This window comes from Cetorhinus maximus, chromosome 18 (assembly GCF_964194155.1).
Source record: "Cetorhinus maximus chromosome 18, sCetMax3.hap1.1, whole genome shotgun sequence".
In the NCBI taxonomy this organism is placed as follows: Eukaryota; Metazoa; Chordata; class Chondrichthyes; order Lamniformes; family Cetorhinidae; genus Cetorhinus; species Cetorhinus maximus.
Genome location: NC_135896.1, coordinates 52,017,731 through 52,032,171, shown reverse-complemented (window position 1 = coordinate 52,032,171; position 14,441 = coordinate 52,017,731). Strand labels below are relative to the sequence as shown.

Genomic DNA, 14,441 nt, shown 5'->3' with positions numbered 1-14,441 from the left:
CACTTTCTTCATGTGCTGAATCACCACTACAAACTGACATACAAATGACCAAATCTCACCAGCCTATTATTGTCCATGCTTATTATGTCATGTGATTCATTGAGCATTGATTGGAAATATGGAACTATACCATGTGGTTAATTGCCATGGTAACAGTTGTGTTCTCGCCAGAAGTGATTCAGATTTACACATCCAAAGCAAAGCATATATAAATACATATAACAAAGCACTTCTATTGCACAAGAATATGTATGCAGTTTTTTTCATATTTTTAACTATTAAGGCATTTGAATAGCTTTGTATGCATTCATCAAATATATGCATTTTTTATTCTATAGTTATGATACATACTTATGTGAAAAATTTATGAACACATTTCATGATAAACCACTTGAGGAATGTAATAAGCATCTTTTCATTAATCCTAGGGCAATGAAAAGATTGGGTGCATTTGTATTTGTGATCTTGCAAGTTACTTGAGCAACACAGGGAATGTGTTGTGGGTTACAGTTTATAGAATCAAAGAGCCACATACACCCACAGGTAGTGACGGTTGCAGTATGGTACACAGCCAAACATCTGGTCCAACAGTGCCTCGTAAAAAAACTGAAATCCACTAAAACAAGAAAAAAATGCCACAGAGAATTCAAAACATAATAGGGTCACTCCTTTCTAAACCTGACTCAAAGTTTTCTCTTAAATTTTAAAAATGGCTGATCTGCTCTGCTTTTTTGTTCTCATCAGTTTAATGAATTTCTATCAAATTAATATCTAGCTTTACCACAAAAAAGAAGAGTTAATCTTTTGGGGATTATGATAAAATCTCTGTACGGCATTAGAAACACATGCTGTGGATAAGAGTGCAGCAACCATTCTTTACGTTCATAAACACCTTAACAGTATATGAGTAAAATAAATATTAATGATTGACTTTCTGTCTGCATATGGGATAAAATAATTTCAACAAAGAGTTGACTCTCATAAATTAAGTTATTATTGCATTAATTTCAAAAATCTAAATAATATTCTGGATCATTTACATTACCACTAATTTCACCTGATCGCTCAGTTGATAACTGCATTGTATACCCTTCACAAACCATTATTAGAAATCCTAACCAAGAAAAAGAAACTATAGCTTTCCAGTATGCTTTCCTTTCTCATCACTCCATTATATTTCTGATTTGTGGCCACAAATTATTGACAGGAAGCGAGAATGCTGAATCAGCATTCCAGTTGGAGTTGTACAACACAAGATGTCATGAGATACTGGAATAATCCCCTATGGTTCATCGCACGCGATTGAATTACAAGGCAAATATCATTTGTGTGTTGCTCTCTGATTTGATATGGCTAACCTTTTTCCTCTTACAGCTCATAGTTCACATCTAACATATTTTTATTCAGTGCCCTAAGGTACATTTCTTCTTCTGCATTCCTCATGAATTTCTCAGTAAACTCAATCGAGAAAAATAAATATGTTTTCCTTTTTGATAACAAAAGATTCCAATGGGCCTTGTGCTCTTTGGTGCTCTTTTAGCCAAGATCCTGCAGGTTAGCAATGCAGGTGCTACAATTTACGGCACAGGCATGATGGATCAAATGTCCTCTTTCTGTGCTGTATATCAGAAGGACTGGCATGAAAGCTGGCATTGTCAGGACAGATACGATGAAGATGAAGAAACTGGAAAAATGGAATGGAGTCTTTTCAGGAAATGGGGAGGCGAAAAAGTATGGTCAAGGTAGCCACGGGATTCAGTGGACTTATGATGGATATTAGTTGATAGCTTATCCCCTGCAATGGAGATGGAGAAGTCAAGAAAGGGAAGGGGTCAGTCGGTAAAGGGAACGGTGGAAATTGCTAGCAAAGTAGATGAAATTTTCCAGTTCAGACGAGAGCGGGAAATGGTACCGTTGCAGTCATCAATGAACCAAAAAAAGAGGTGAGGGTCAAGTCCTAAGTAAGATATGTTCCACATATCCCAGGAAAAGGCAGGCAAAACTAGAAGCCACATGGGTCTCCATAGCAGGTCAATGACCAGTGCCTGCAGTCATAAACTTGAACATTATAAAGGGTAAACTCCCTGAATCATATAATGGTACTTTGCAGAAGTTTCCATTCTACCGTAGTTTGGTTATAGGAAATAGCCATGCCGGGTTAGTAATCTTTCGATGAAGCCTGCAGTCAGTTTCTCATTGGAATCCTGACCTACAGGTATGACAAGAGCAACTGACTCTAGTCAGACAATATGCTCTGGCTCTAGTCACACCCAAATGATTGACTGATCAATCTGGAAGTAAATAAATAGGACCAGGCTCCCTGGCTAACTTCAAATTACTTTCAAATAAAAGCAAATAAGAGTGGAAGTACTCAGCAGGTCGAACAGTTTCTGTGAAGGGAACAGATAATATATAACATTTCATGTGTAGACCCGCCATCAGAATTGGAATAAATACAGATGAGCAACATATAAAAAGGAACAGAACAAACAGGAACAGAACAAAGGAAGGGGGAGAGATAAAAACACACAAACACAAAGAAATAGAATTACCTGTAAAGAAGTTAAATACAAAACAAAATGTTTAATGTTTCAAGTAATTATAGCATAACACAACAGAAGGCAAAACGAGAGAAATTAAAGGCAAATCTCTCATTAAACCTGTCAAATGCTAATATTAGGTAAACCATTTAACCATCTCCTGTTTTAATTTAACCACTTCCGCGTGTATATATATTTGCCTTTCCCTTTGTACTATAGCTTCTTCTGTAATGTTTTCAAGTTGTGTTGAACGTTTACAGTTGAAATGTTACCTTGTTTATTCTTTCTATTGATGCTGATTAACCTGCTGAGTGTTTCTAGCATTTTCTGTTTCAGCTTCAAATTTCCAACAACTGCACATTGTTTATTTTGCTTTTTATTCAAATTGTTTTATCTCAGCAAATAACTGGAAACTGCATTTTATTAAAGAAAGAATTGTAAGCTCTCTTGGGATTTTTTATTCAGTTGTCTCAAGTGTCTTTTCTCTTGAAATTTCAATGGAACATTGTGTCCTGCATTTGATTCAAGCATAGTGGTTCTTATACCTCACATTCAACAAGCCTCTGGTGCATTGAAAATGCCATGGTAAACAAATTTTAATTACCTGCATACTGTTCATTTGTACTACTATGGTTTAAAATTATATATTAGTCCAAAAGAGAAAAAATACACAATTAAGAATGACCTTCTTTAGCCCAAATTATATTAGAGCAGTAAAAACTACCAGCAACCATCCAGCTTTCAAACCAAAACATTCTTGCATCAGTTAAAAAAAAATGCATGGAAAGCCACATATTCACACATCATTAAAAGTAGCACACAGGTATGTAGAAAAAGGGGGAAATATGCTTTATTAAATTTATTCCTCTCTAGACACAACTACATGTTTTCAAACAGTTTTGAATGCATGGCAACAACTAAAAAAAACCTTGAATTATTTGCCTGAAGCATTGTTTTTCTGTTCTCTTTATCAAAGTCTATGTTGGCAGAAATACTCTTAACAAAGCCAAAGCTCAGGAAAATAATAGCATACATAAAAGGCGAGGATCAGATGATTAAATGTAAAATCATGGGGAGAATTTCTAGCCCCCAAGGGGGGGGGGCATGCATGAAGGCAGCTGGGTGCAGAATTTTGCCTGATGTCCTCTTGAAACAGGGGGTGGAAGAGACCTCTGCAGACTTTGAGACTGTCCTTAAAGCTTTGACATGTATTTTAGCCTGAAACGAAACCTCTTGATTGGGGGATCATGTTTTAATGAAACTTCTCAAAGACCAGGAGAATCTGTTGAATTATTTCTTACCAACCTATATCGCCCAGCTAGCTCTTCTGGAAACAGTGCATTGAAAGGTGAACTTATTTGCAACCACATTGTCATCGGATCTGTGATGAAAAGCTCTCGGATTTTTTACAGATCAAAGACAACCTCATTCTGATCAAGCGGTTCAATAAATGAGGCAGGCTGAACTCAAGAGATATATAAGGCTATAATCCGTTGCAACACGAAGGCTCTAGATGACTCTGTTAGCTGGGCAGGCCAAGGGTGGTGGCCCCACCTACTCAAAAGCCTGCCAAAATGGGCTTAAGAGTGGGAAACCCCACAGCAAACATCTCGAGGTGCTTACTCTGCAGCGCAAAGAAGCAACACAGATGCCAAGATGCCAGTGCAGGAAGACTGGACACTTCAAGCGCTTCTGTAAGTCTAACAACTTTCATAAAGGATGAAGAAAGGAGAATATTAATGAAATGCACACTACCCAAGAAATTGCAAATAATAAGTGACAAAATTACAGGGTTCCTAAGGGAAGTAAACAGTCTTATTCAGAACTATTGGTCAAAGTAAAAATTAAAGGCTTTGATACCGACTTTAAGATAGATACTGGAGCAGGTGTTACAATACCAGTTGATCCTTGGACTGGCTTCAGCCTTCCATCCATCAGATATTGAATTGCAAGGTCCAGGTGGCACAAACCTCCAATAAAAAGTCAGCTAATTGCCCTTCTTTGCTACAAGGGGTGTCAGATCATTGACTCTCTCTATGTTGTGTACAATCAACACACATCCTTAATGAGTGGAGATGTCAGAATACTACTGGGTATTCTGGAAAAAGTGTAAGACGACCTGCAACTGGACAACTGGTTACCTTTCATGGCGGAATTTCTGAAGTCATGTGTAGAACCAGTGGATTTTCATCCTACAGCAGCTGGTGAGGTTTATTCATTGAGCAGTGGTTCACTCTCCATCACAGAGACACCACCCATTAGGCCCCAGGCAGAGATGAGATTGTGGATCTCTCAACTTTTTTCAAAGCTAGGCCAGTGGATGTCGATACAGAAGACACTGCGACAGACAGTGGCCACCTGCAAGAAGAGCTTTTGGACCTGCGTTGCTTCTTTCCTGAAGAAGGTAATGAGGAAGAAGTCGTTATAGCAATGAGTGATCTGTTGGAAGATGAGGTTCTAGAAGTTGGTATGCCACTCGAATCTACTACCAACTCATATGAAGTCTCTTTTTTTGAGGAGTCAGCTGTGTTTACTGCAGCAGGGCAGCATTCAGATCTTATCCCCACTGAGCCCACCAATGCAATGCCTTGCATGTCGCTGGTTAACCATGAAGAGTCCAGGGAGAACAAAATGCTTGATTCCATGCTTGATTCCACAGAGAATCACCATGCCAGAATGCTGGTGGAACCTATTAATTTGGGTGAAAGTAAAGTGACACCCACGTTTAGTCTCATCTGAAAATCTTCTTCCCACTAAACCTGTCCTTCGGCACAGAAGCCAAGGCCGTATCTACAGTGCTTCCACTTCTACTTCTTTGAGGAATTCTCTACGGGAATTTCACCTTCATACAGTTTTAGAGATTCCTCCCATTGTTGAAAATGGTGTTGTCTTACTTTCTTAGCTCAATACCTCTTCCATGGTAGAGCAGACTCGCATTGAGGAAAGTGTGACAATGGTACCAATGCCTACAGAATGCAAACGTCTTTTCCAAAATGCCCACAGGAAATTATCTCTTCTTCATTTCCTGCAATGCCACTGGAATTTTGTTCTTCATTCTTCTCATTGTCTAGGTTTATTTGAATCTCAGATCTTTGATACATTTTTTTGTCCTCAGTGCAGCACTAATGATATGGCTGTGAAAGTCTTTGTTGGGGTTGAAGATGCTTCGTCTTTTCAGGTCTTTCCCTCGTATGATTTGAAGGAGCAGAAGATTCCTGAGCAAGTCCTAATTTTTTCTCTTCCAGTTCAAGAGATTCCAAATGTTGATGTCCTTCAGTCTTTTCTCTTGGATCAGTCTTTCTTTGAAAAGGTTCCACTGTCCTTACAGTTTAGTGATCCTAAACTTTACATTCTGATTACCAGCAAAGCTACTGTCCCATTTTGCTGATGATGCTGTCCCCCAAGGAAGAGAGAAACACCCGGATGTCTCCAAGACTTCTTCCCAGTGTGCCGAGAAAACTGTGAGAGATTGAATCCCTCATAGCTGTGATTGGGGCGGGGGGAGGTGAGAAAGAGTGGGAGCAGAAGTTGGATAGAATCTGTAGCAGTAAAAGGGAGTTACAGAAATGCAATGTAAATAGTTTTAAAAACAGTTTATCATCGCTATTAAGAAGTTGATAGTATACTCGGGGGAGATGTAGCATAATAGGTTAATAGAATAGCTATGATAATGAGTGATGCAGACCATGATGTAACAGTGACATTGGCGGTTATGTATCAAATATTCGGGAGAGAGGATGGAACAGTCCGTACTCACTAGAGACATACCTACTCTGTAATCTATCACATATAGTGTTAATAAACCAGTTTGAAGTAATGACCTGAGTTAGACTACAGTCTCTCCAGATAAGACAGGCCATGCAACCAGCATATGAAACAGTGCTGTTGAAGGGGCCTTGGTGACTTTCTGCAGGTCATCTTGTATATGGTACCCATTGCTGCCACTGTGCATAAGTGGTGGAGGGAATGAATGTTCAAAGTGGTGGATGAGTGTCAATCAAGCGGACTGCTTTGTCCTGGATGGTGTTGAGCTTCTTGAGTGCTGTTGGAGCTGCACTCATCCAGGCAAGTAGAGAAAATTCCATCAAACTTCTGACTTATGCCCTGTGCATGGTGGACAGGCTTTGGGGAGTCAGGAAGTGAGTTACTCATCGCAGGATTCCTAGCCTCTGACCTGCTCTTGTAACCACAGTGTTTATATAGGTGGTCCAGTTCAGTTTCTGGTCAATGGTAACCCCCCAGGATGTTGATCGTGGGGGATTCAGCGATGGTAATGCTATTGAATGCCAAGGGGAGATAGTTAGATTCTCTCTTGTTGATGATGGTTATTGCCCGGCACTTGTATGATGCAAATGTTACTTGCCACTTATCAGTCCAAGCCTGAATCTTGCCAGGTCTTGCTGCAAGTAATACAAACTGCTTCAGTATCTAAGGAGTTGTGAATGGTACTGAACATTGTGCAGTCATCACTGAACATCCCCACTTATGATCTTATGATGGAGGGAAGGTCACTGATGAAGCAGTTAAAAATATTTGGGCCTAGGCCACTACCCTGAGGAACTCCTGCAGCGATGTCCTGGTACTACAATGATTGACCTCCAACAACCACAACCATCTTTCTTTGGGCTAAGCATGGCTCCACCCAGTGGAAAGGTTTTCCCTGGCTCCCATTTACTTCAGTTTTCCTAGGGCTCCTTGATGCCACACTTGGTCAAATGCTGTCAAGGACAGTCACCCTCACCTCACCTCTGGAGTTCAGCTCTTTTGTCCATATTTGGACCAACACTGGAACTCAGTGGCCCTGACTCAACTCAAACTGACCATCAGGGAGCAGGTTATTGCAGTGTAAGTGTTGCTTGATAGCACTATCGTCAACACATTCCCTCACTCTGCTGTTGATTGAGAGTAGATTGTGGAGTGGTAATTGGCTAGGTTGGATTTGTCCTACTTTTTGTGGACAGGACATAACTGGGCTATTTTCCACACAATTCTGTTGCTCTTGATGGCCCACAGTGGTTCATGGCTGCCCAGTTTTGAGTTGCTAGATCTATGCTGAATCTATCCCATTTAGCATGGTTGTGGTGCCACATAACACAATGGAGGGTGTTCTCAATGTGTAGGTGGGACTTCCAGAAGGACTGTGCAGTAATCGCTCATACCAATACTGTCATGGACCAATGTATTGTGACAGGTAGATTGGTGAGGACGAAGTCAAGTAGCTTTTTTCCCTCTTATTGGTTTTCTCACCACTTGCCACAGGCCTAGTCTAGTATCTATGTTAACTGCAGTATCCTGGATTGTGTGTGTCAGTTGTTTCTCTTCTTCATTCCTCAACTTTTTTTGAAATTTAGTTTAATATTGTGCCAAAGCTTATCTTTCCGCAATTTGCTCTTCGGCCCCTTGAGTGAGAAAAAAATGGAAATGTGTCCTCCCCCAATGTCCAAAGAGAAAAGGCTGGACAAACCTCACCTAGGGGCTCCTTTGCCCTAAGGCTATTGATAAATCCTGACTCATTGCACATTATAAAGTATAGGATAGCCTGCTTCTTAGTTGGCTCTAGAACCTACTTCTCTAAGGAGTTTTCCTGAAAACACTCTACAAACTCATTTTCCAGGCTACCTTTGCTAATTTGATTTGCCCAATCTACCTGTTGATTAAAGTCACCCATGATTATTAGGGTACCTTTTTTTACACGTCCCATTTCTTCCTTCCTGTGTGTTCTGTCCTACAGTGTAATTGCTGTTAGAGGGCCTGTAAACTACTCCCAGAAGTCACCTCTTACCTTTACTATTTCTTGTGTCTACCCAAACTGATTCTACACCTTCCTCTTTCAAGCTAAGATTATCTCTCAGTACTGAATTAATGTCATCCTTAATTACAGAGCTACCCTGCCACCTTTTTCTAGCTTCCTGTCTTTCCAATATGTCAAATACCCTTCAAAATTCAGGACCCAGCCTTGGTCACCTTTCAAACACGTTTTTGTAATGCCTATCACGTCATACATATTTATCTCTTTCTGTGCTAACATTCATCCCTTTTTGTTACAAATACTGTGTCCAATCAGACACAGGGCCTTAAACTCTGTTTCGTTTACCATTTTTGCAATCTTTGGCCTCTTACCGTCTTCCTGTCATATTCTTGTACTCATTACACAAATTGCTGCCCTGTTGTTTCCTTTACTATATCTCCTCTCACATAATCCATTCCCCCCACTTTTTAGTTTAAAGCTCTCTCTACTGACCTAGTTATATGATTCGCCAGAACAGTGGTACCAGCATGGTTCAGAAGTAGACCGTCCCAACAGTGCAGCTCCCATTTTCCCCATTACTGGTGACAGTGCCCATGAATAGAAACCCATTTCTCCCACACCAGTCTTTGAGTCATGTATTCATCTCTCTATTCTTATTCACCCTATGCCAATTTGCTTGTGGCTCAGGTAACAATGCAGAGATTATTACCCTTGAAGTTCTGTTTTTTAATTTAGCTCCTAGCTGCTCATACTCCCTCAGCAAAACCTCTTTACTAGATCTACGTGTAATTGATATCCACATGAACCACGCCAACTGGATCTTCCCCCTCCCACGGCCAGTTCCTCTCCAGCCCTGAGCAGACTATAACGAAGAAATGCCCCTTTATTTTTGAAAATATGACTTTTCAACTTTCAATCAACCGGAAATTTTGCAATTTGAAATGAAACAGAACACACTACTTAAAAATGCAAAGCCATCTTCCAAGCTGAAGGTGAAAAAGCAAACAAGACACCCTCAGGGTAGTGTGAAGAGAGGGACGTTTCCGATAATTCAAAGATCCATTAAAACTCGTCACTGTCTAAGCAAGAGACATTAAAATTCAAAGTACTGGATATTGAAACAATGGCTGCCACAGGCAGACCCACCCAAAACCCCTTGGGAATACACAATGGGTGAAGTATAACAGGCCAGGCTGCAGTCACTGCAGAGAGATTGGAGGAAATATTTCAGCAGAAGAGTCAGGCTGAAAGCTCTCTCTCTCCTCTGTCTTTTGAAACAAGTGTATAAACCAGGTTAAAAGACAACATTACTAGAAATCTACCAGCGAACCAAGATCTCATAATGATTGCAACATCATCTACATCTGACCACATCCACGAAACCAGCTAATCCAAAGTGGCCGCAATGTTTAACAATCTACACCTCAAGGACAAGCAAAGGACACTTAACCATTTATTCTCTTAACTAGACTCTAACTTCCTTTATTTCTGAGGCCTGTCTGTGTGACATCGTGTTTTTATTATTTTTTTCTCGGGCATAGTGGTTAATAAATTTGCTTTTTCTTTAACTCAAGAAAACCTTGTATAGTTGGCTCCTTATTGTTCACTGCATCAACAGTTAAATATACTCTGAATTGGAAAAAAGCATATTCTTGTGAAAATGAAACTCAGAAACCTTTGTTGTGACCAAACAAGGAGGCTGAATACAGAAGAGCCAGTTCATCCTTCTCAGCTGGAGAGACTGACAAGACTGAACCCTGGCACCGTGCAGGCAATACAGCTATCTGGGCTCTTGCTCTTGGCTGCAGAGAACTGTGCCTATCCCCATGACTATACTATCCCCTACTACCACTGCATTCCTATTTACTCCCTCTGCTTGAATAGCTTTCTGTATCACCATGCCATGGTCATTTTGCTCATCCACTTTGCAGGCCCCACTCTCATCCAAACAAGTTGAAAAAAACCTCAATCCTGTTGGACATTTGCAAGGGTTGAGTCTCCTGCACTCCTGCCTTCTGGATCCCCTTACCTGCCTCGTTTGCAGTCACACCTCCTGTCCCTGACCACTGACCAAATCAGAAGACCCTATCCTAAGGGGTGTGATTGCCTTCTGGAATAAAGTATCCTGGTAACTTGCCCATCCCTGATGTATTGCAGTGGTTGCAGCTCGGCCTCCAACTCAATGACTCTGAGCCAAAGCTCGTCAAGCTGCAGACACTTACTGCAGACACGCGTGCCCTGGATCACACTGGCATCCAGGAGTTCCCACATTCTGCAATCGCAACAAATCACCTATCACCCTGAATGTGTTTTAGTTAACTAGTTATTTAATTATTAATTTTTCTTTTTTTTTAATGTTTCCTTTAGTGCCTCTTCTTACCACCACTTACTGTACTAATTTAAACCTTAGTAACAGAATAGACCTTTACCACTTAAAAGGAAATATTTAAAAACTTACGTCTTTTCTAATTATACATGCTCCCTAAGAGCTGTTACTCACCAGCCAATCGACTTGAGGCTTTCTTGTGATGTCACGATTTGATATTTTTTTCCTATCCCAAGGCTAAATGCTCCATTTTAAGTACCCCTTTCTGAAAAGTGAGTTAGGTGAGACTTCCTTGTCTTTTGTTACTGAGACTATGACTGGTCTCAGGGGATTGTGTATGGGTTATCTATAGCAAATAGGGTAATAGAGTTCCCAACTGCAGTTTAAGCTAATCCTGCCCCTCACAAATAGTAAGCGTTGGAAGTAACTCCTCTGTAACATAACAATATGGACTGAAATGCAAGGCCTATGCCTAAAATTGGCAACAGTCAAAAAAATCTTGCTTTCCTTATTGTTTGCCCAGCAATTCAAACACCTTCCTTTCACTCCTAACCTCAGAAAGTTGTGATCGACAGAAGGGCAGAAAGTTTTCAGTTTTGCAGTGCCTATTCAGGAAATATCTGTTTCAAAAGTTGATACAGATTGGTACTTGGGGATTTGGTAGATGTCAACTTTAGATTGGACATAGCTCTTTGGGGTCCTAATAAGAGCAGATGAAAGGTGCTTTGGTTTTCTTACCTTCCATCAAAACAGCAAAATCTCAATGAAGTTAACTATGTGTTGTATAAGCCTGGTTTAAAGCTGTTCTGCTTCATGGTTCAGAATAATTAAACAGAAGAGCTTCCTTGGCCTATATGTAGGGAAAAATGTGAAATGGTTTGGTGGCAGAAAGACAACAATTGTGGAGGAGGGTGGCTCTGATCTACACCAGTCGCTCATTCAGAATCTTGGAGGAGGAATTGGCTTCAAGGAAGGTGCACTTCTTTACTAAAGTCCTCCACATGAGGACATGGATTAAACATATGGTGATGGTTAAGCCTGGCCTACGACATTGAATGTGGGCTTCTAGAGCATGAAGCTGGTTGGCACATCAAGGTGACCGTCCTGTGCTAATTCTTTCACCCCACGGTGTGATACAAAGAAGCTCCATGTGGCAACTGATGGGACGCAGTGCCTGATGGCTGGATATGAAACCATACACGTGTATGGTTCATGTGTACAGTAACGGCTGCAGAACAGTAAGCAGTTGCTGCTAAACCTTGATACCTCTCATTCCTAGAATTACCATTCAAAGAGGTATGGTGTTTGTTCATGAGGATGGCAACAGTATATTCACTTGTTTTAATAGCTCGTTGCTCACCTCGGCACTTGTGAAGAGTTCTTGGCTCCAACCTGCACCTGTCAGTTGACTAATGGCCAACTAGTAGCTATACTCATCCAATACCAGAGCCAGCTAGGTCTGCAGGATTCTAGGGCATGACTAATGATTGACTATCTAATCTGACTTATTAATGGGGCTTAAAGGAGCAGATCTATCACTGGGGGATTTGTCCCCTTTGGTTTCATATAAGTCTTCAAGACAATGTTCTAATGAGTAGGATAGATCTATCTGTGATTGTAAGTTGCAGAATTTTAACTGGTTAACTTCAGCATTATTCCAGAATACACTTGGGGGATGGGATTCCCAAGACTTGCTGCTTCCCAACCTGTACCGAGGCTTCTGTAGGTTTTGATTAGTGGGTGTCTATGGGAAGTGTGTCTGCAGTCTATATTGAGCTAACAGAAATTCAGTAGCTTGGTATAGCATTCCTTTAAGCATGGTGATGGGTTTCATGGATTTGGCCAGCTGACCAAAGTTGCCCACCAAAATGTTACTCAAAACTTCAAGCTACACTTTTGCCTCTTGCATTCGGTGCTACTGAAGTTTTAAATCACTCCCTCCTGCTTGCTTAAGCATGCCTTCTAAGTGGCAACTTCCAAATGTTATCAGTGACTGCTCGTGACCTTAAGTGAAATGTCATCCAAATATGGTTTCTAATGAAATATTTATAAAAGGCAAGAGGGGAAAAAAAACACAGGACACTCATATTATACAAGCTGACCCAGGTTATTCCTTGAAACAGAAAGAAAAACATCTAAACATAATGACAAAGAAGATACCTGTATCGGAGTTTGTGCGGGATGGTACATAATTTGCTGCTGTTCAGGGCTTGATGATCTCTGGCTTACTGCAGGACTGATACTGGGAAGGCTATCAATATCTACACTTGGCAGTACCTGAAGACAAACAAAATTATTTATCACTATGAATTATAAGAATTTTTTTAAATTACAGTCCGTGAATGTCTGATTTCACAAGTAAGATTTTTCTTGAAGATATGTGTTCCAAGTTATGAGAATTACTGAAAGTTTTGTTACATTGAAAATACTTTCTTAAGTTAAACAAACCCACAGTGATTGATCTTTGTTATTTGACTTGGTTTCTGCATATTTTGTTTCTTAATAAAGTTGATTTGTGGTTCGTACCTACAATATATGGTCTATTAGAGTGCAGTTGTTTACCAGTTGGAAAAGTCCAGAGTTACTATTGAATCATAACTAGTTCTAAACCACTGGCTGACTAATGCAGATTTAAACAACAAAATTGTTTTTCTTTTATGTGTGTTTAGGATGTGGGTAACACTGGCAATGTAGTATTTATTGCCCATCCTTCGTTGCCCAAAAGCATTGAGAGACAACCACATATTGAGTGACTGGAGTCAGATGTAGACTAGACAAGGCTGATGTTGCAAGCTTTTTTGCAGCTTTCATGGTCTTTTATGTTGCAAACCCACAATTACACATATAATTACAAAGAACATCCAGCACAGAAAATGGCCTTTCAGCCCAAAAGGTCCATGCCAGCATTTACGCTATACTTAAACCTCTCCTATCCTTCCTCATTTAGCTTTATCAGCATAATCCTCAATTCCCTCTATCTTACATGCTTGTATAGTGTCCCCTTAAATGCATCTTTACAACCCCACTATTTAAAAAAGGAAGGAGGGTGAAAACAGGGAAATACAGACCGGTTAACCTAACATTAGTAGTAGGGAAAATGTGAGATGCTGTTATAAAGGATGTGATAACAGGACACTTAGAAAATATCAACAGGATTATACAAAGTAAGCTTGGATTTATGAAAGGGAAATCATGTTTGACAAACCTACTGGAGTTTTTTTAGGACATAACTAGCAGAATAGTTAAGGGAGAACCAATGGATGTGGTTTTCAGAAAACTTTTGATAAAGTCCCACATAAGAGGTTAGTGTATAAAATTAAAGCACATGGGGTTGGGGGTAAGGTATTGGCATGGATTGAGGATGGGTTAGCAGACGGGAAACAGAGTAGGAATAAATGGGTCTTTTTCGGAGTGGCAGGCGGTGACTAGTGGGGTACCGTTGGTGTTTGGGCCCCAGCTATTCACAATATATATCAGTGATTCAGATGAGGGAGCCAAATGTAATATTTCCAAGTTTGCTGATGACACAGAACTTGGTGAGAACGTGAGTGATGAGGAGGGTGTTAATAGGCTTCAAGGCAATTTAGACAAGTTGAGTGAGTGGGCAAAAACATGGCAGATGCTGTATAATATGGATAAGTGTGAAGTTATCCACTTCAGTAGGAAAAACAGAATGGCAGAATATTATTTAAATGGTGATAGATTGGGAAATGTTGATGTACAAAGGGACCTGGGTGTCCTTGTACACCAATCGCTGAAAGCAAGCATGCAAGTGCAGCAAGCAGTTAAGGCAGAAAATGGTATACTGGTCTTCATTGTGACAGGA

The 14,441-nt window shown here is 40.3% G+C and overlaps 1 protein-coding gene across 1 annotated transcript in view; it reads right to left on the bottom strand.

Annotated features, from left to right (window-relative positions):
• kiaa0586 (KIAA0586 ortholog) overlaps nucleotides 1-14,441 on the bottom strand; it is a 657,376-nt gene that overhangs the window by 206,670 nt on the left and 436,265 nt on the right. The window contains exon 19 of the mRNA XM_078562702.1: nucleotides 12,776-12,892. Within this exon, the coding sequence (XP_078418828.1) occupies nucleotides 12,776-12,892 (117 nt within the window). The remainder of the gene's footprint in view (nucleotides 1-12,775; nucleotides 12,893-14,441) is intronic.